This window comes from Sinohyriopsis cumingii, chromosome 1 (assembly GCF_028554795.1).
Source record: "Sinohyriopsis cumingii isolate HCF-2022 chromosome 1, ASM2855479v2, whole genome shotgun sequence".
In the NCBI taxonomy this organism is placed as follows: Eukaryota; Metazoa; Mollusca; class Bivalvia; order Unionida; family Unionidae; genus Sinohyriopsis; species Sinohyriopsis cumingii.
The window spans coordinates 20,245,787-20,269,658 of NC_142961.1; the positions used below are offsets into that span (position 1 = coordinate 20,245,787).

A 23,872-nucleotide genomic window follows, 5' to 3' on the forward strand; every position below is an offset into this window, starting at 1 on the left:
TCAAATTAATTGATATTAGCATATAAGGTCTTTTTTATACAGAATATATTGTGCTTTGATTGAGTTAGCTTCCATTATGTTTATCTACCAAGATAATGACTGAAACTAAGTTCAGTGATTATATCAGCTGACAAATTGTTCAATGTATTTCCGAAGTATACAATCCACTTAGGAAAATTAAGCCTGTAATATTAAGTGATTACAATTTTAGGAAGTGTAACACAAAGATATTTTTCTAGATGTATTCTGAAACAAGTGGTAGACATTTTTTGCAAAAGAAATTATACCAAACACAAAGATTTTCCAAATTTAAAAAATATTACATTGAAAATGGTATTCTAATTCATCTTATCCTCTTTCCCAAATAAGAGGCTGAGATTCATTTCCATTTACCTGCTTACATACATGTAAAACTAAAATTGAAAGTTTGAAATGAAACACATACTCTCTCAAAGTCTTTTAGTATATATGTGAAAATGTAAACTCCAAATACGGTGTCTGTTTTTCAAAAGGAACCTGGTCGAATCAGTGAAAACCAAGTCTGGTCAACACAATGGAAACCAATCAATGTACTCAAGTATGAAAATATATTAAGTGAAGATTCAGCACTTTATACATCAAGTTGTAAAGCATTAAACTTCTCAAAGCCATGTTAAAATGTATTAAACATATTTTAAATCTGCTCATAAGCTTCTACATATGTACTTACTGGTGTTGAAGCTATATTTGTGAATAAAACAACTGAATTACAGTTTTACAAAAAAAAACAGCATTCTTTTTTTTCTGGTTAATAAAATAAATTGCATGGTATTTTTGTATTCCAAGTAAGTCAAATGAGTGCTTTATTCAGCACAGGATATGGTTAAATAGTGATACCATTAATATTGGGAAGCTGAAATAAAAATATGACAAGGAGAAGAGCATGGTTCAGTTTAAACTGATGCCTCTCACATATTTTAGGCATTTTTGAAACCCTAAATTCTTTGTCACTAAGATGTATCATCTGTTTGGAGTCATGGATATTTGAAGAAGTGGAAGAAGTAGATGTTTCCAGATGTGGATGTTGGAAGTAGTAGATGTTTGGTGATGTGGATGTTACAGAAAGTGGATGTTTGGAGATGTGGATACCATTTTGCAATGATGGATAACACCTAAGAAAAATAATGAAAGAAAAGAACTCATGAGGCAAACATTGCACAGAGAAAGAACTCGTAAGGCAGACACTGCACTAAGTCAAAGAAATGAACAGCAACGAAAAGTAAAATAAACAGAAATAAACAAACAACTCATTAATATAAAGAAAAATATACAGAGACAGGAATGGACATGAAAAATAGACATGAATGCAAATGTGGTTGGGGGAGGGAGCACAAGGGAACTAAAAGAGATACAAAAGACAGAAATGTACACAAGGTCCAGAAATGTACACTAGGCTAGTAAATGGACACAAGGTCAGGAAATTAAAGAAGGTACAGAAATGTGCACAAGGCCAGAAAGTGGATAACAAGGACAGAAAGGTGCACAAGGCAAGGAAATGGACAAGAAGGACAGAAATGTACATTAGGCCAGGAAATGGACACAAGGTAATGAAAAAGGCACAAGGTACAGAAAAGAGCACAGGTCCAGGAAGTTTACAAGAAGGACAGAAAGGTGCACAAGGCAAGGAAATGGACAAGGACAGAAATGTAAACAAGGCCAGGAAATGGACAAAAGAACAGAACTATGCACAAGGAAAGGAAAAGGACATAAAGGACAAAAATGTACATAAAGAAAGGAAATGGACAAGAGGGACAGAAATGCAGACAAGGTCAGGAAATGGGAACGAAGGACAGAAATTTTACACATGGCCAGTAAATGGACATCAAGAACAGAAATGTACACAAGATCAGGAAATGGACATAAAGGATGGAAATGAACACAAGACCAGGAAATTGGTAAGAAGGACAGAAATGTACACAAGGCCAGGAAATGGACATAATGATGGAGATACATACAAGGCCAGAAAATGGAAATTAAGGACAGAAATGTACACAAGGCCAGGAAATGGACATAAAGGACAGAAATGTATACAAGGCCAGGAAATGGACATCAAGGACAGAAATGTATACAAGGCCAGGAAATGGACATTAAGGACAGAAATGTATACAAGGCCAGAAAATGGACATAAAGGACAGAAATGTATACAAGGCCAGGAAATGGACATTAAGGACAGAAATGTATACAAGGCCAGAAAATGGACATAAAGGACAGAAATGTACACAAGGCCAGGAAATGGACATTAAGGACAGAAATGTACACAAGGCCAGGAAATGGACATCAAGGACAGAAATATACACAAGGCCAAAAAATGGACATAATAGATGGAATTGTATACATGGCCAGGAAATGGACATATAAGACAGAAATACACACAAGGCCAGGAAATGGACATAAAGTACAGAAACATACACAAGGCCAGAAAATTGAAAATTAAGGACAGAAATGTACACACGGCCAGGAAATGGACATAAAAGATGGAAATGTATACAAGGCCAGGAAATGGACATAAAGGATGGAATTGTATACAAGGCCAGGAAATGGACTTAAAGGACAGAAATGTACACAAGGCCAGGAAATGGACATCAAGGACAGAAATATACACAAGGCCATGAAATGGACATAATAGACGGAATTGTATACAAGGCCAGGAAATGGACATAAAGGACAGAAATATATACAAGGCCAGGAAATGGACATAAAGGACAGAAATGTACACAAGGCCAGGAAATGGACATAAAGGATAGAAATGTACACAAGGCCAGGAAATGGACATAAAGGATGAAAATGTATACTAGGCCAGGAAATAGACATTAAGGACAGAAATGTACACAAGGCCAGGAAATGGACATAAAGGATGAAATTGTATATAAGGCCAGGAAATGGACATTAAGGAAAGAAATGTACACAAGGCCAGGAAATGGACATATAGGATGGAATTGTATACAAGATCAAGAAATAGGCAAGAAAACAGAAATGTACACAAGGCCACAAACAGACAAGAAGGTCAAAAATGTGGACAGGGCAAGGAAATGGACAAAATGGACATAAATGCATGAATTTATGATCTATACATGAAAAAAATAAACAGAACATAAAAGCAGGGGCCAGAAACAGACACAGAAAACAAAAATTGATGCAAAGACCATAAATCAACACAGGATACAGAAAGTAGAAAGTGATAAGAAGAAATACAGATCCCAAAAATGGATCAATGGGATAGACAGGTGCACAGTGATCTAAGATGAACACAAGAATCTGATGATGTACATGTGGACTTAGAAATGGACTATGGGGACAGACATGGACAAGTGATGGTGGCAGAAATGGATATAGATCACAGAAATGGACTAGTTAGTACAACTTCTTAATACATTGTAATGTTCTGTAAATAAAGACATGAATCAAAGCCAGTTGAATAGACACTTGTAGCTTTAATACCAATGCAGAAGAATTTGTAACAGTATGAATCAAAACCAGATGAATAGACACTTTTAGTTTTAATACCAATGCAGAAGAACTTGTAAAAGTATGAATCAAAACCAGTTGAATAGACACTTTTAGTTTTAATACCAATGCAGAAGAATTTGTACCCATATGAATCAAAACCAGATGAATAGACACTTTTAGTTTTAATACCAATGCAGAAGAATTTGTAACAGTATGAATCAAAACCAGTTGAATAGACACTTTTAGTTTTAATACCAATGCAGAAGAATTTGTAACAGTATGAATCAAAACCAGTTGAATAGACACTTTTAGTTTTAATACTAATACAGAAGAATTTGTACCAGTATGAATAAAAACCAGTTGATTAGACACTTTTTGTTTTAATACCAATCCAGAAGAATTTGTACCAGTATGAATAAAAACCAGTTGATTAGACACTTTTAGTTTTAATACCAATCCAGAAGAATTTGTACCAGTATGAATAAAAACCAGTTGAATAGACACTTTTAGTTTTAATACCAATGCAGAAGAACTTGTAACAGTATGAATCAAAACCAGTTGAATAGACACTTTTAGTTTTAATACCAATGCAGAAGAATTTGTAACAGTATGAATCAAAACCAGTTGAATAGACACTTTTAGTTTTAATACCAATGCAGAAGAATTTGTACAAGTTTGAATCAAAACCAGTTGAATAGACACTTAGTTTTAATACCAATGCAGAAGAATATATACTCTGAGTTTAAATCCTGATACAGAAGAATTTTTAAAAATCTAATCACAATACAGTATAATTACTTTGATCTCCATCATCAGTCTTCTTCCTTGTACTTAATTACAATACAGTATAATTACTTTGATCTCCATCATCAGTCTTCTTCCTTGTACTTAATTACAATACAGTATAATTACTTCGATCTCCATCATCAGTCTTCTTCCTTGTACTTAATTACAATACAGTATAATTACCTTGATCTCCATCATCAGTCTTCTTCCCTGTACTTGCCTTGGATAATCTCCTGCAAAATGAAGCAATTCATCCACTAAGACAACAATCTATGTACATGTATACTGGAGTGTAATAACAATCTTTGTACATTAATACTTGAAATGCTATAACAATATATGTACATGTATAACTGAAGTGCAATAACAATCTATGCACATGTATACTTGAAGTGCAATAACAATCTATGTAAAATTGAAGTACAATAACAATATGTACATGTATACTTGAAGTGAAATAACAATCTATATACATGTATACTTGAAGTGCAATAACATTCCAGGTACATGTATACTTGAAGTGCAATAAGAATCTACTTGAGGTGCTGAAAAGCTACATTTTCTTATTACAGGTTAAAAATGTCTTCTATCATAACTACCACAAATGAGGGGAATAGTAGCAAACATTACAAGGCTTAGTGCTTAATTGGTTTGATTAATTCTACTAGCCATGGGATCCAACGTAGCCCTCTAACTGAATGCTTAGTGGAATGCTGAATAATTTTTTAAAATTCCTGGTAGCTTTGGAATCCAACATAGCCCTGTGACTGAGGGCTTAGTGGAATGTTGAATTGTTATATTTAATTCCAGGTGGCCTTGGAATCCAACATAGCTCTGTTCCTGAGTGCTTTGTGGGATGCTGAATTGGGTTTTTTAATTGTAGGTAGCCCTGGGATTCAACATAGCCCTGTGAGTGCCTTGTGGGATAATCATCATTAAACAAATGGCATGTACGATAGTACCCTCATTAAATAAATAGCTTGATACAATAGTATCATCATTAAACAAATGGCATGTACAATACTACCATCATTAAACAAATGGCATGTACAATAGTACCATCATTAAACAAAAGGCATGTAGTACCATCATTAAACAAAAGGCATGTACAATACTACCATCATTAAACAAATGGCATGTACAATAGTATCATCATTAAACAAAAGGCATGTATAATAGTACCCTCATTAAACAAATGGCATGTACAATACTACCATCATTAAACAAATGGCATGTACAATAGTACCATCATTAAACAAATGGCATGTGCAATAGTATCATCATTAAACAAAAGGCATGTATTAATAGTACCCTCATTAAACAAATGGTGTGTACAATACTACCATCATTAAACAAATGGCATGTATCATCATTAAACAAATAGCATGTACAATACTACCATCATTAAACAAATGGCATGTACAATAGTATCATTAAACAAATGGCATGTACAATAATACCCTCATTAAACAAATGGCATGTACAATACTACCATCATTAAACAAATGGCATGTACAATACTACCATCATTAAACAAATGGCATGTACAATAGTATCATTAAACAAATGGCATGTACAATACTACCATCATTAAACAAATGGCATGTACAATACTACCATCATTAAACAAATGGCATGTACAATAATACCCTCATTAAACAAATGGCATGTACAATAGTATCATCATTAAACAAATGGCATGTACAATACTGCCATCATTAAACAAATGGCATGTACAATACTACCATTATTAAACAAATGGCATGTACAATACTACCATCATTAAACAAATGGCATGTACAATAGTATCATCATTAAACAAATGGCATGTACAATAGTATCATCATTAAACAAATGGCATGTACAATAGTACCATCATTAAACAAATGGCATGTACAATACTACCATCATTAAACAAATGGCATGTACAATAATACCCTCATTAAACAAATAGCATGTACAATAGTATCATCATTAAACAAATGGCATGTACAATACTGCCATCATTAAACAAATGGCATGTACAATACTACCATCATTAAACAAATGGCATGTACAGTAGTATCATCATTAAACAAATGGCATGTACAATACTACCATCATTAAACAAATGGCATGAATGATAGTACCCTCATTAAAAAAATAGCATGTATGATAGTACCCTCATTAAAAAAATGGCATGTACAATAGTACCCTCATTAAACAAATGGCATGTACAATAGTACCATCATTAAACAAATGGCATGTACAATACTACCATCATTAAACAAATGGCATGTACAATAGTATCATTAAACAAATGGCATGTACAATAGTACCATCATTAAACAAATGGCATGTGCAATTGTATCATCATTAAACAAAAGGCATGTATTAATAGTACCCTCATTAAACAAATGGTGTGTACAATACTACCATCATTAAACAAATGGCATGTACAATAGTCTCATCATTAAACAAATAGCATGTACAATACTACCATCATTAAACAAATGGCATGTACAATAGTATCATTAAACAAATGGCATGTACAATAGTATCATCATTAAACAAATGGCATGTACAATAATACCATCATTAAACAAATGGCATGTACAATAGTATCATCATTAAACAAATGGCATGTACAATACTGCCATCATTAAACAAATGGCATGTACAATAGTATCATCATTAAACAAAAGGCATGTATAATAGTACCCTCATTAAACAAATGGCATGTACAATAATACCATCATTAAACAAATGGCATGTACAATAGTATCATCATTAAACAAAAGGAATGTACAATACTACCATCATTAAACAAATGGCATGTACAATGCTACCATCATTAAACAAACGGCATGTACAATACTACCATCATTAAACAAATGGCATGAATGATAGTACCCTCATTAAAAAAACGGCATGTACAATAGTACCCTCATTAAACAAATGGCATGTACAATAGTACCATCATTAAACAAATGGCATGTACAATACTACCATCATTAAACAAATGGCATGTACAATACTACCATCATTAAACAAATGGCATGTACAATGCTACCATCATTAAACAAATGGCATGTACAATAGTACCATCATTAAACAAAAGGCATGTACAATAGTACCATCATTAAACAAATGGCATGAATGATAGTACCCTCATTAAAAAAACGGCATGTACAATAGTACCCTCATTAAACAAATGGCATGTACAATAGTACCATCATTAAACAAATGGCATGTACAATACTACCATCATTAAACAAATGGCATGTACAATACTACCATCATTAAACAAATGGCATGTACAATGCTACCATCATTAAACAAATGGCATGTACAATAGTACCATCATTAAACAAAAGGCATGTACAATAGTACCCTCATTAAACAAAAGGCATGTACAATACTACCATCATTAAACAAATCGCATGTACAATAGTACCATCATTAAACAAATGGCATGTACAAATACTACCATCATTAAACAAATGGCATGAATGATAGTACCCTCATTAAACAAATGGCATGTACAATAGTACCCTCATTAAACAAATGGCATGTATGATAGTATCATCATTAATCAAATGGCATGAACGATAGTACCCTCATTAAACAAATGGCATGTACATTAGTACCCTCATTAAACAAATGGCATGTACAATAGTACCCTCATTAAATAAATGGCATGTACAATACTACCATCATTAAACAAAAAGCATGTACAATAGTACCATCATTAAAGAAAAGGCATGTACAATACTACCATCATTAAACAAATGGCATGTACAAATACTACCATCATTAAACAAATGACATGAATGATAGTACCCTCATTAAACAAATGGCATGTACAATAGTACCCTCATTAAACAAATGGCATGTATGATAGTATCATCATTAATCAAATGGCATGAACGATAGTACCCTCATTAAACAAATGGCATGTACATTAGTACCCTCATTAAACAAATGGCATGTACGATAGTACCCTCATTAAATAATGGCATGTATGATACTACCATCATTAAACAAATGGCATGAACGATAGTACCATCATTAAACAAATGGCATGTACAATAGTACCATCATTAAACAAATGGCATGTATGATAGTATCATCATTAAACAAATGGCATGAACGATAGTAACCTCATTAAACAAATGGCATGTACAATAGTACCCTCATTAAATAAATGGCATGTATGATAGTACCATCATTAAACAAAAGGCATGTACAATACTACCATCATTAAACAAATGGCATGTACAATAGTACCATCATTAAACAAAAGGAATGTACAATACTACCATCATTAAACAAAAGGAATGTACAATACTACCATCATTAAACAAATGGCATGTACAATATAGTACCATCATTAAATAAATGGCATGAACGATAGTACCTTCGTCAAACAAATGGCATGTATGATAGTACCATCATTAAACAAATGGCATGTACAATACTACCATCATTAAACAAATGGCATGTACGATAGAACCCTCATTAAATAAATGGCATTTATGATAGTACTATCATTAAACAAAAGGCATGTACAATACTACCATCATTAAACAAATGACATGTACGATAGTACCCTTATTAAACAAATGGCATGTACAATAGTACCATCATTAAACAAATGGCATGTATGATGGTTAAACAGTTATTGAGCTCTGCCCATTAGTTCTCTTGTCTCAAGCTTTCCTCAACTCTGCAGTTTCCTAATTGTATTCATTTTTTCTTCGCACTCAGTAATTCTCTAAATTCATGTTATCTTTATATATGATATTCTCAAACCTCAAGTTTTTCTTGTACATCAAAGCTTTAGTACAAAAATAAACAAGAGTTTGTTCAAATAATTTAGCAAAAATGTGTTGTATTCTTGAAGAAAAGAAAAATATCTTCTTGCCTAATTTTAAAAAGATGTTGGTTCCTGATCATTGTTAATCATATTTTATTATTGAACTATCAACAATAAAGCCATTTTCAATACCATTACAGTTTTGAATACAACCAGACCAGCTTAGTGGTAAGTACATGTATTCTTACTATTTACACTGATTTATATGCATGTACTAATTAATGGCTTCTCTGCGAAAATGATATATTAAATATGTAACAATGGTTTTAAGTACTGGTAATTTTTGTTTGATTTGCAACAAGCTGATAACTGACTGTGTTAATAACAACCATAGTTTAATGCTCCCCCATCCATTTTGTATAGCTAAAAGGTTACAGATGCAATCTTTATCTTCATTTCACTTCTTAGCCTATAGTATAATACAGCACATAGCATGGTGATATTTGGTGGACCCCAGACATTGTGTTATAGTGCAGTCTTACTTTACATGGCAGTTATCTAGACTTCATTTAGCTTTACTCAAGACTCATGTTTTCCTCCTATTTGGCAGTAATTCCTCATACTCATCATGTTTTTGTTTTCTTCCCATTCACCAGTTTTCAAGAAGTATTAATGTTTTTTTCACTTATCCACCTGATGCCATCATAGTTACCTTTAGGAATACTTTCTGAGCTTAAGTGGATCTATTTTATCATACAATTGCAGTACAATATATTTAATTGTGTTAATTCTAATAAATCAGCCTAGAAGTTAAAATCTGATAATGAAACAATGGTAAAAAAGATAATCTCTTTAAATACAGTTCTGGCACAAACAATTCAATGTATAGTCTGGCCTTGCTTATTTTCAACAAAAATCTCATTGATTGAAGTTGACAGATTAACCTGATTTACATAAAATGACATACAATAAACTATTTCCATTGTGGCACTATAACCTGATTTATAGACAAATGACATACAATCAACTGTTTCCATCATAGCACTATAACCTGATTTATAGACAAATGACATGCAATCAACTGTTTCCATCATGGAAATGTAACCTCATTCACATACAATGACCTACAATAAACTGTTTCCATCGTGGAACTGTAACCTGATTTACAGACAAATGACATACAATAAACTGTTTCCATCATGGCACTGTAACCTGATTTACATACAATGACCTACAATAAACTGTTTCCATCATGGAACTGTAACCTGATTTACAGACAAATGACATACAATAAACTGTTTCCATCATGGAACTGTAACCTGATTTACAGACAAATGACCTACAATACAATGTTTTTATAATGTCATTGTAAACTGATTTCTAGAAAAATGACCTACAATAAACTGTTTCCATCATGGAACCTGTAACCTGATTTACATACAAATGACCCACAATAAGCTGTTTCCATCAATTCATTGTATCCTGATCTACTGATAAATGACCTACAATAAATTGATTCCATCATGTCATTGTAACCTGATTTACAGACAAAGGACCAGTAATAAAAATTGTTTCCATCATGTCATTGTAAAACATGATGGTCAACTAAATATAAGATTAATAAGTAAGTATATATATGCTGTATATTTACAATATAACTTAATGGTATGTTGCTGTTGTGAGTTTAATGCCATTTCTCAGCACATGATAGGCTAAACATGGCAGCCAGATAACTTGTGGAGAAGAACTATGGAAAACCGAGTTTAAACCACTGACACATTGGAGACAAATAGCAAGCTTTCTCACATACCACACTGGCCAAGCCTGAGATTCAAATCCAAACAGACAGAAGAGAGATGAAAGTGATCAGTAAAGGTGAGTGCTTTAGGCCACTCAGCCCCTAATGGTATGTAAACACAATAATGACTAGCACATTTATGTAAAAAAAAGGAATTTCACAAAACACACCTGGAAGACAAACCTCTCAAAACAAATTAAAAGACAAAGTACTACCAGACAAAAATGTAAATATAAAGAACTGCTACCAACTTAATAATGACAAAACATTCCAAATAAATGTAATAACTATCTATAAGTACTAAAGATATAACGTATAAAATTTAAAATTCTTTAAAATGTATGGAAAATAAAATATTAAATCGTTAAAATATAGGATATAATATTTTTTTATAACAATTGCATTCCCTCAAAAATTTCAAATTTTTCTCTTGTGATCATAAAATTCCTCAATTAAGTTTACATTAAAAAAATCTTATGCCTCAGGGTGTTGAAGTAGATACAACTCCTTTATGCAACTCCTTGAGTTTACGTAAAAAAAAATTTCTGTCTCATAGGATAGAAGTACATAAAATTACTTTATTTTGAGTTTACATTAAAATAATTTCTGTTTTACATTGTGAAAGTAGATAAAATTACTTTACTCTGAGTTTACATTAAAATAATTTTCTGTTTTACAGTGTGGAAGTAGAAAAGAATGTGTTTCAGTGTGTTTACACTGGAAGGGTATACACACTGGCTGAGAGACACAAGTCAGGTGTGACCTGTACAAAAATGACATAATGCCATCTCATCTTTGCCATTTGTACATATTTATAATTATAATACAGACTGGTTAAGAGACATAAGTCAGGTGTGTCCTGTACAAAAATGACATAATGCCATCTCATCTTTGCCATTTGTACATATTTATAATTATAATACACACTGGTTGAGAGACATAAGTCAGGTGTGTCCTGTACAAAAATGACATAATGCCATCTCATCTTTGCCATTTGTACATATTTATAATTATAATGCACACTGGTTGAGAGACATAAGTCAGGTGTGTCCTGTACAAAAATGACATAATGCCATCTCATCTTTGCCATTTGTACATATTTATAATTATGTCCCCGCTGCTCTGTACCCTACAATGGCTATCCATTCGATCCAGAATCAAACACAAAATTTGTTCTCTGTGCTACGTTTCACTGTCAGACTCTAGTCCAACATACCTATCTGACCTCACCTATGTGTACACACCAGCAAGATACTTACGCTGGTCTTCTGACAATCGTATACTCATTATTCCCACTATGAAAATAAAGTCATATGGACAGCGTTCTTTTGCATACCAGGGCCCAGCAACGTGGAATGAATTGCCCACTGAACTTAGACACAAAGACACAGTGATCACATTCAAGAGGGCTCTCAAAACTCACTTATTTCAACTGCAAGAACAAACTTAAAGACCTAATAATGTTTCCTACCTTAAAAATTCTCAGCATGTTTTTAAATGTTTTCTAATTTCATGGTGTTTGTTTTTGTAATCATATCATTATATGTTTGTTTTGTTTTTTATATTATAGGTGTTGTCTAATGTTGTAAAGCACTTAGAGCTTCTAAAGATTAGGCACTATACAAAGTCCTCATTATTATTATTATTATTATTATTATAATTATAATACACAATGGCTGAGTGACACAATTCAGGTGTGTCCTGTCCAAAAAGGACATAATGCCATCTCATCTTTGCCATTTGTACATATTTATAATTATAATGCACACTGGTTGAGAGACATAAGTCAGGTGTGTCCTGTACAAAAATGACATAACGCCATCTCATCTTTGCCATTTGTACATATTTATAATTATAATAAAGTTCATCAGCCATTCAAGAGCAGTGAGAATGTGTTTGTCAATTTTTGAATTACATCCTTCCAGATGACTAATGTACAGCCACTCTACTCACCGTTTGCCTGTCGGAGTCTCCTCAGTCTTGGTGACTTTCTTATCCTGCCCTGATGGCTTGCTGCCTGCTGACTCCTTGTCTCCATCAGAGGCTATGCTTTCTTTCACTGAAGCTGTCAGAAAACACAATTAGTTGCTAAATGTGTTAAACTGGATGAAACCCATTACAAAAAATCTATTGATTCCAGCCTTCAGTTCTGAGATCCTGCTGTAGTTTCATTCATTTTACAAATATTAGACAAGTGAGATTCCACTGGAATACAACTTTCAAATGGCTTAACTCTTTCTGGATGAAAATATAGGCTATTCATATGAATGCATCTGCTACGATTATAGTAATTTAGTGCATTTTGGACTGGGTTATCTGAAGGTTGTGTTTTTCCATCATGACAAATAAATAGAACTAGCTTGTAACACAGAAAGATAAACAAACAAAAACACACTCCTGGAAAGAGAACTTCCTTCCCAACAGTTGGCTGCCAACTATATTATAGGTCCATAGCCCCTCATCAATAGTTGGCTGCCAACTGTAGGTCCTGAACCCCTTCCCCATTGGCTGCCAATTGTAGGCTCCAAGCAACTTTAGTTTTAAGCAAGACAAATCTACACTAAAATGTTCAGTACAGTGAAAATAAATTAAAAGGAAATATAGTTGAAAACCTAGAATCAAGAAAATATAATAAACTCTGAATGGTATAGAAATGGACCAGTTGTTTGAAAATGTCTGAATGTTATCAATTATTAGAGGACTTTTGCATCTCTTAGCATAACCATGATAATTTGTCAGCAATGCCTGTTCAAAGAAAATCAGCAGATGAATAACTTGTCAATATCTTAACATCTGCGCATATTAATAAGATTTAATAATTTTTGAATTTTGATAAGTGACTATCCTGTGTTTGTCAACAGAGAATTTGAATACAGATGTTTTGGATACCTACAATTTAACCATACAAAATGACTGTTGGTTTTGAAACTGCTCCAGTGGCCTAAGTGGTTAGAGAGTCCATCTCAGATGCAGGAGGTCACAGGTTCAAAGCCTGACCAAGTCATAACATGTGACAGAGTGGGACATAATGCTATATGTCTGCAGCATCATGCCCCAGTGCTACACATCACTATAAACTGCCATGCTACAGACATCATAGCGATATGACTGAAAAATTGTAATGCTATGTAAAAGATCCAACTCACACACTTGGATGTTTTTAATGCCAAAAAATTAATGATAAAAAACCCTGAAAAGTTCAATCTTCTCAGTATCCAATAATATCTGTCCACATAAAAATATTCAGGCTACATCTTGTCAAATTCTAGTCTGTGCAAGTTTTGGAACGGGAAACTATAAATGCAGCAATAATTTACCCATCACTATTGAGAAGCTTTTACATTTTCATGTCAAACAAATCTTGTGTGTTCAGGATGTAAATACATCCTTCTGCAATGGAGAATTGTTAATAAAACATCGTCCACTCTTGCACCTAGTATGCCCATGTACAGGATAGTCATATTTTTAGGGACATGATGCTAATGGACAGGTTATAAATCATGTGACCAAGGCAAATTGCTTGTTACATGGTGTGCCTATAACACACAGTGTATAAAGCATTTCACCTATGACAAAATTACATATTGTCATCATTTAATGTTTTCTTTCAGATAATTTTGATTCTCAGAAAATGTCAGGACAGTTTGAGGGAAAGTGCGGCCACAAGAAGGATCCTTGGGACACTCACCCAGATGCTGTGGCTTGTGTCCCAACATCACCTCACCTCCTTGTCTGGTGTCATCCACCAGGAAGGCTGGAGGCAGAGCATCATCCAGGAAAGTTAAATGGTCTTGTCCTCTTCCTGGAAATTCTAGTACACATAAAGCCCCTACTCACAATGATGAGATGTGGAACATTGTGCACTGAGAGTTCCAACATCACTTCCACTGAAGGACAGAGTGATGCTCAGCTACTCTTCTGAATGTAGTATACTAGATGATGATGGTCTATCTATCCTCATCAACTCCACTGAGGTAGAAACAGCTCATCTGAAGCCTCGTGTGAGGTCTGCCACCTCTTATTAGGATGATCGATAAGATGAGGCAGTAAATTAAGCTGACCACTTCTTACCCATGGACTTGTGCACAAAACGTTTCAGTGCAAACATCAATACAATCCTTTCCCTTTTGCACAAGAACCCTGAGATTTATCTACAACCAGATCTCTAGCTTATTCCTCATTCCTCCCTGACTGAGAAAATATGGTGACATAAAGGTTGGTCCATTACTCCCTCTACTTTGAGACCAATGGTCTCCGTTAAAGTTACCAGGTACACTAACCAATGTACAAATATACAAATTTGAATGGGCAGGAAATAACAGGATAGCAGTACCAATATCAGGTTTCAAACTAGCAATACATTGGCTGTGAGAATCTGGAAAACATATCAATATCTGGGATGGTTGTGGAAAAAGCAATGACAAATCTGGGTAAATGGGTCATATGAAATGCTGTTAAAGCTATTTAGTTATGGTACAGTCAACTGATTTCTTTCACAGGAATCCAAAATGACTGTTTAGATAGATGAGAATTAACTACTAGGTCATCATGCAAGTGTGTCTGCTACACATGAGTGCATATAACACCAAATGTGTAGCATAATTTTTGGGTGATGTGTGCTTAGTCATAAGGGAATATGGGCTAGGGGTGCCATTTACCCATGACCTGGGTTTGAATCTCCATAGAGTAAGAATTCAAAATTCTCTAACTTCTATGACAGCATTATCTGCATTCAAAAATATTAATTCTGCCTACTATTATCAAGCATACTTCTATGGAATCCAGGGATAGAACTTTCCATCCTATCTGGTGTACATTTATAATTCTCTACTAAACTATAGTGTAGAATTTGGAGAGGTGGACAGAACTTTAGCATATGTTTAACTAGATATAATCAGCAGTTTGCCTAAATGACTTAGTGTTTTAAATATTATAAATGGAATCTACCTTGTGTTGTATGGTCTTGAATCAATCAAATATCCCTATAAATCGTCGAGTGTGGTTTCCTTTCAGGACCTAACACACTCAACAGTGTGCTTTTACTTGCTTTGGCATCTGTGAGAAGATGCAGAAAGATTGATGCATTGTCTGCAGAGGCGTAGCTATGATATTTTGTGCCCGGGGACGAACTATAAAATTGGCGCCCCAGCCCCCTCCCCGTTTAATCACATTTTTGAATATTACCCTTGTTTACTTATTATAATGTAACGTTGTAAGCCTCATTTTGGCGCCCCTGTACCTTGGCGCCCGGGGACATATGTACCCCCCTGCCCCCCCTAGCTACGCCTCTGATTGTCTGTTGACACTTGCTGCAGTCTCTGGTTTAATTATGATTCTATTTCTCTCCTTTGTCAACCAGGATCTGTAGCAAAAAATCAGTTACCTTCAGAAGCTCAACAATCGATAGAGATCCCCAGTCTCAGCTGGTGATCAAGCTTTTAGTTAGGACATCACATTTCTATCTTACCAATACAGACCTTTCTTTAATGAAACTAAAATCACATGAGGTTTGAGCCATCACTGCCACATGGGCCTATCTAATTATTTGGGCAATCTCATACTAACTTCTCTTCCTTATACTCACAACAGAGTACATGCTTTTTGTCTTGATGCAGCACAACATGCATCCAAGACACCAACAGTCTGCAATTTAGTAGATCTCTCCCTGAAATGGTGAGTATATCACAATTTTCTGTTTTTGATCAGTTTAAAACATCAGCCAACCACTTTACTGACCAATTCAGCTACATAACAGTGGTGATTAACTTATTCCTGCTATTCTAAAAGTAGTTTGGGGGTAAAAGTAATGTGAATTATGCAATATTTACCTATCTCTATTGCTGAAAACCCTCATCCCACCCCATTCTGATGTCCTGGTGTAATCATCATCTATGAAAACAATGACTATTCTGCACAAGAACATGATTGGACCATGACTTATTGACAATTCTCCACTCTAAGACGATCTATTCACATTGACTTTACAACATTTTACAACACAAAAAAGTTAAAAGTTAGGCAAGTATTGCATAATTAAAATTTGTTGTACTCTCCAAAAAGCTAAATAAATTTGAACCACACCTTGTCAAAATTTGACATCAATTCATCAGCACAGAAAAACTTAAAAATGATAAAAATGTTTATTATTTTACCTGTATTTCGAAAACAGGGAACTGATTGGATACCTCATCCACATATCTTCTACATCTGTCCATAGGGATCCACATATCCTCTACATCTGTCCATAGGGAAAGTTTTATACTACACATGATGTCAATGTGTTTCCACTCTTTGCTAACAGGAAACATGAAAGACTGAATCAACCAACCTGTATCTGTCAACAGGAACATGAAAGATTGAATCAACCAACCTGTATCTATCAACAGGAAACATGAAAGATTGAATCAACCAACCTGTATATGTCAACAGGAACATGAAAGATTGAATCTACCAACCTGTATCTATCAACAGGAAACATGAAAGATTGAATCAACCAACCTGTATATGTCAACAGGAACATGAAAGATTGAATCTACCAACCTGTATCTATCAACAGGAAACATGAAAGATTGAATCTACCAACCTGTATCTATCAACAGGAAACATGAAAGATTGAATCAACCAACCTGTATCTGTCAACAGGAACATGAAAGATTGAATCAACCAACCTGTATCTATCAACAGGAAACATGAAAGATTGAATCAACCAACCTGTATCTGTCAACAGGAACATGAAAGATTGAATCTACCAATCTGTATATGTCAACAGGAAACATGAAAGATTGAATCAACCAACCTGTATATGTCAACAGGAAACCTAGGAGTGTCATATTATCTTACCTGAATCTATCAGTAGAGAACTGAATGAAGTCTCATCAGTGTTGTTAAGCAGTTCCTCTGTCTCCAGTGATGACATGTACTTGGAGTATGACCATGTCACCTTGTCCTTGTCCTCTACTTCGTGTTCTTCCCGATCACTTCCCTCTTGCGCTTGGAACAGGTCATGGTAAGCATCATCATCATCCACTGACAGACCCATTGCTGCTCTACGTTCTGCATCCTATTGGATAACATGGCCATAAATATTTATATACATTATATCATGCTTCCTATTGGATAACAAAGACCATACATTATTTATATACATTAAATCATGCTTCCTATTGGATAACAAAGACCATACATTATTTATATACATTATATCATGCTGATTTTAATTTTCTGATATGACTATATTACTTCACACAGTCTGGTATGTCCTATTACTAAGTTAATTATAAAATAACCATATTACTATACACAGCCTGGTATGTCCTATTTCTAAGTTAATTATAAAATAACTATATTACTTCACACAGCCTGGTATGTCCTATTACTAAGTTAATTATAAAATAACCATATTACTATACACAGCCTGGTATGTCCTATTACTAAGTTAATTATAAAATAACTATATTACTATGCACAGCCTGGTATGTCCTATTTCTAAGTTAATTATAAAATAACTATATTACTTCACACAGACTGGTATGTCCTATTACTAAGTTAATTATAAAATAACTATATTACTATACACAGTTTGGTATGTTCCATTAGTAAGTTAATTATAACTATATTACCATATACAGCCTGGTATGTCCTATTAATTAATTATAATATAACTATATTACCATATACAGCCTGGTATGTCCTAGTACTTAGTTAATTATAATATAACTATATTACTATATACAGCCTGGTATGTCCTAGTACTTAGTTAATTCTAATATAACTACCATATATTACTATATACAGCTTGGTATGTCCTCTTACTTTGTTAATTATAATATAACTATGTTACTATATACAGCCTGGTATGTCCTATTACTTAGTTAATTATAATATAACTATGTTACTATATACAGCCTGGTATGTCCTATTACTTAGTTAATTATAATATAACTATGTTACTATATACAGCCTGGTATGTCCTATTACTTAGTTAATTATAATATAACTATGTTACTACATTCAGCTTGGCATGTCCTATTACTTTGTTAATTATAATATAACTATATTACCATATACAGTCTGGTATGTCCTATTACTTAGTTAATTATAATATAACTATATTTACTATATACAGCCTGGTATGTCCTAGTACTTAGTTAATTATAATATAACTATATTGCTATATACAGCCTGGTATGTCCTATTACTTAGTTAATTATAATATAACTATATTACTATATACAGCCTGGTATGTCCTATTACTTAGTTAATTATAATATAACTACCATATATTACTATATACAGTCTGGTATGTCCTATTACTTAGTTATAATATAACTATATTACCATATACAGTCTGGTATGTCCTATTACTTAGTCAATTATAATATAACTACCGTATATTACTATATACAGCCTGGTATGTCCTATTACTTAGTTATAATATAACTATATTACCATATACAGTCTGGTATGTCCTATTACTTAGTTAATTATAATATAACTACCATATATTACTATATACAGCCTGGTATGTCCTAGAACTTAGTTATAATATAACTATATTACTATATACAGCCTGGTATGTCCTATTACTTAGTTAATTATAATATAACTATATTACTATATACAGCCTGGCATGTCCTATTACTTAGTTAATTATAATATAACTACCATATATTACCATATACAGCCTGGTATGTCCTAGTACTTAGTTAATTATAATATAACTATATTACTATATACAGTCTGGTATGTCCTAGTACTTAGTTAATTATAATATAACTATATTACTATATACAGCCTGGTATGTCCTATTACTTAGTTAATTATAATATAACTACCATATATTACCATATACAGCCTGGTATGTCCTATTACTTAGTTAATTATAATATAACTACCATATATTACCATATACAGCTTGGTATGTCCTATTACTTTGTTAATTATAATATAACTATATTACTATATACAGCTTGGTATGTCCTATTACTTTGTTAATTAAAATATAACTATATTACTATATACAGCCTGGTATGTCCTATTACTAAGTTAATTATACTATAACTATATTACTTCACGCAGCCTGGTATGTCCTATTACTTAGTTAATTATAATATAACTATATTACTATATACAGCTTGGTATGTCCTATTACTTTGTTAATTATAATATAACTATATTACTATATACAGCTTGGTATGTCCTATTACTTTGTTAATTATAATATAACTATATTACTATATACAGCTTGGTATGTCCTATTACTTTGTTAATTATAATATAACTATATTACTATATACAGCCTGGTATGTCCTATTACTTAGTTAATTATAATATAACTATATTACTATATACAGCCTGGTATGTCCTAGCACTTAGTTAATTATAATATAACTATATTACTATATACAGCCTGGTATGTCCTAGTACTTAGTTAACTAATTTACTCCCAAAATGTTTCACTCTACTTACTTTTTCATTTTTATCCTACTATATCAGTAATCAGCATGTTGTGCATTTGTGACAAATGATTTTAATTTCTGATTAATGGGACTGGCAAAGTGCTCGGTATTCCAAAGTGACTCTAATGGGAGACACTCTAAAGAGAACATCCTGTTACCATGGCAACTGAGAAATACAGTGACTGTCGGTAGAAAAGTTTTTATGAAAATGACAAGTCAGGAAATATTATGTAAAATAAAGACATTTTATAACCAAATTCAAGATTTAATTAATAAATTTAATAAAGATCTGTGTAAGTTGTATTCAATCCATTAATAATTATGATTTATTATATTCTTTGTTATTACATTACATTTTTATAGTTAACCCCAAGCCCCATAAACTTAAATTGTATGCCCCATATCCACAATTAGGTTTACCCTGAAATGAGTTATTTTTCAAAGTCGATCTGCAAACTACACTGTCTACAGCTGTCATCTCATAATGTACTAGCAGGTCTGGGTCTATGCAGTTTTCTAAGAGTAATCGGAACAATTTACTCCAGCAAACAATATAGACTCTGATCTGCCAGCAAATTATGTGAAAGCAAATCAGGGTCTATGATATTTGCAGATGGACTCAACTTATCAGCAACTATTTTGAAAACAGTATAGACAAAGAAATCATAAAAATCACAATATATTATCCTTGGCCTGACTAAAATAAAAATTAATGTTGAGCTTGCAACATTTTAACTAAGTATATCCCACTCCCCTCTAATTTGTACATAAAAACACCTGACTAAAATAAAAATTAATGATGAGCTTCCAATATGTTATGTAAGTACCTCCCCCTAGCCTATAATTTGTACATAAAAATATCAAAAAATTAATTTTGAGACCATTCTATACAACCAGTATGTTTTACATTAATTTTGAGACAATTATATACAACCAGTATGTTTGAAATTAATTTTGAGACAATTCTATACAACCAGTATGTTTGAAATTAATTTTGAGACAATTCTATACAACCAGTATGTTTTAAATTAATTTTTGAGACCATTCTATACAACCAGTATGTTTTAAATTAATTTTGAGACTATTCTATACAACCAGAATGTTTTAAATTAATTTTGAGACAATTCTATACAACCAGTATGTTTTAAATTAATTTTGAGACAATTCTATACAACCAGTATGTTTGAAATTAATTTTGAGACAATTCTATACAACCAGTATGTTTCAAATTAATTTTTGAGCCCATATACAACCAGTAAGTTTTAAATTAATTTTGAGACTATTCTATACAACCAGTATGTTTCAAATTAATTTTGAGACCATTCTATACAACCAGTATGTTTTAAATTAATTTTGAGACCATTCTATACAACCAGTATGTTTTAAATTAATTTTGAGACCATTTTATGCAACCAGTATGTTTTCATTTGCTCTTCTTGACTAATATAAAAAGTACAACAGTGTAAACATTCCAAAACAAATCTGGACCTGAAATAATGATGGGACATTATTCATTTTATTTTATGCATTAAAAAAGGCTTTTTGTTAAGAAAGAGTTATACTGTGTACAATTTTAATTTTTTAAAAACTGTAAAGTTTTCTTGACTCAATTGATGACTGTTCATTCTGGTGACTGGTATTCCTTGCCACCCGCATTTAAATTTAATGCTGCAGGAATTTCTACACTCAATTACAAAAATAGACCCCTTTTGAGCAATCTGCCTTTCATTTTAGCAATTTAAAAAGAGTTTTCAATACTCTGGTACAGTTCTGTGGAATAAGCTTCCACTACATGTAAAATCTGCTGAAAATATTAGAGTATTTAAGAAGAGATATCATGATTATGTAAATGTTTCTAATAGATACTGGAATTTAGTATTTTAATACTAAACATGTTAAAATAAACAGTAATTATTGCTATCTTCATATAATGTGCATTGTTATACTCTCCTTAAGAGTGCCTCAATGGAGAATAGTCCTTGACTAATGAGTCACCATCTATAAATAAAGCATTATTATTATAATTATTATTATTATTATTATTATTATTATTATTATTATTATTATTATTATCTTGCATTAAGAAATTAAACAAAATATTAACATCAAGCTTATAAAAAATACTAACATTTTCCTCAATTTAGTGTGCAGACAGACATATGAAGATACATGCATATGAACACTAAAGTTCCAGCTATTCTGAGTTTCCACCAAGGTGGGCTCAAGCAAATATTTTTCTGCTGCATTGAAAAATGAAGTGAATAGCAAGCAGGTCACCTAATCTGTAAATTAAATCCTTTAAAAAGAATAAGTTTGATCAGTATATTATTTGGTAGAAACTGTGCTCAAATACTGCCCCTTCTGTGTACAGTAGAACCTGTGCTCAAATACCGCCCCTTCTGGTTACAGTAGAACCTGTGCTGAAAGACCACCCCTTTCTGTATACAGTAGAACCTATGCTGAATGACCACCCCTTCTGTATACAGCAGAACCTGTTCTGAAAGTCTACCCCTTCTGTATACAGTAGAACCTGTGCTGAAAGACCACCCCTTCTGTATACAGTAGAACCTGTGCTGAAAGACCACCCCTTTCTGTATACAGTAGAACCTGTGCTGAAAGACCACCCCTTTCTGTGTGCAGTAGAACCTGTGCTGAAAGAACATCCCTTCTGTATACAGTAGAACCTATGCTGAAAGACCACCCCTGCTGTATACATTAGAACCTGTGCTGAAAGACCACCCCTTCTGTATACAGTAGAACCTGTGCTGAAAGACCACCCGTTCCACCAAAAATTTTCTCTCAACACAGATGGTCATAAAACTACATAATCGATAAATTGGTGCATGGAGAAATCAGTATCTCAAGACAGGTGGTATCTCTTAGCAGTGGTCTCTCAAGACAGGTGGTATCTCTTAGCAGTGGTCTCTCAAGACAGGTGTTATCTCTTAGCAGTGGTCTCTCAAGACAGGTGGTATCTCTTAGCAGTGGTCTCTCAAGACTTGTTTTGCTGCAATAAATTTTTTCTTTTCTGTATACAATATGATATATTATGAAGTTATGCATATCATTTGGTGGCCATGTAAAACAAATATTTTTCTTTGTACTTAAATGTATAGATTGGAACAGAAGTCAAATTGATTCCACAGAAGAGTGTATACCAGATGATTGCCAAGGTTAGCTATGATGAATGCAAAGTATCAGGAATTTTTTAATGCATATTTATGTATGAGCATGGCAAAGATGCATTATTTCTACAGATCCTTCAAACAAATATATTATTGAATACCTCACACTAAGACTCATAGAATTAGTTTGAAGAAAATGTGTAAACACATGTTCATTCATGATAAAAAGATGTGAAATAATTTATAAAAAAGAAGCAAAAAAGTATATTTTAGTGATTAAGAAAGATAAGGTTATGGTGTTCATTTCCTGGTAGCGAAAATATAACCCTGAATATGGTGTTCATTAACTGGTAGCAAAAATATAACCCTGAATATGGTGTTCATTTCCAGGTAGCAAACATAAAACCCTGAAATATGTCTT

At 33.0% G+C, this 23,872-nt stretch overlaps 2 protein-coding genes across 3 annotated transcripts in view; one reads left to right on the forward strand and one right to left on the reverse strand.

Moving 5' to 3' along the window:
* LOC149806521 (regulator of G protein signaling 22-like) overlaps positions 1-23,872 on the reverse strand; it is a 201,709-nt gene that overhangs the window by 9,646 nt on the left and 168,191 nt on the right. For both annotated transcript variants that reach the window (XM_089954185.1, XM_089954186.1), the window contains 3 exons: positions 17,709-17,928; positions 12,822-12,933; positions 4,456-4,505 (listed from right to left, as the gene is read on the reverse strand). In XM_089954185.1, coding sequence (XP_089810311.1) covers positions 4,456-4,505; positions 12,822-12,933; positions 17,709-17,928 — 382 coding nt within the window. The remainder of the gene's footprint in view (positions 1-4,455; positions 4,506-12,821; positions 12,934-17,708; positions 17,929-23,872) is intronic.
* On the forward strand, positions 765-9,286 carry LOC149806522 (uncharacterized). The gene is made up of 2 exons (XM_089954187.1): positions 765-3,389; positions 9,271-9,286. Exon 1 carries the CDS (start codon positions 1,422-1,424, stop codon positions 2,241-2,243), a length of 822 nt encoding a protein of 273 aa, XP_089810313.1. The 5' UTR covers positions 765-1,421; the 3' UTR covers positions 2,244-3,389; positions 9,271-9,286.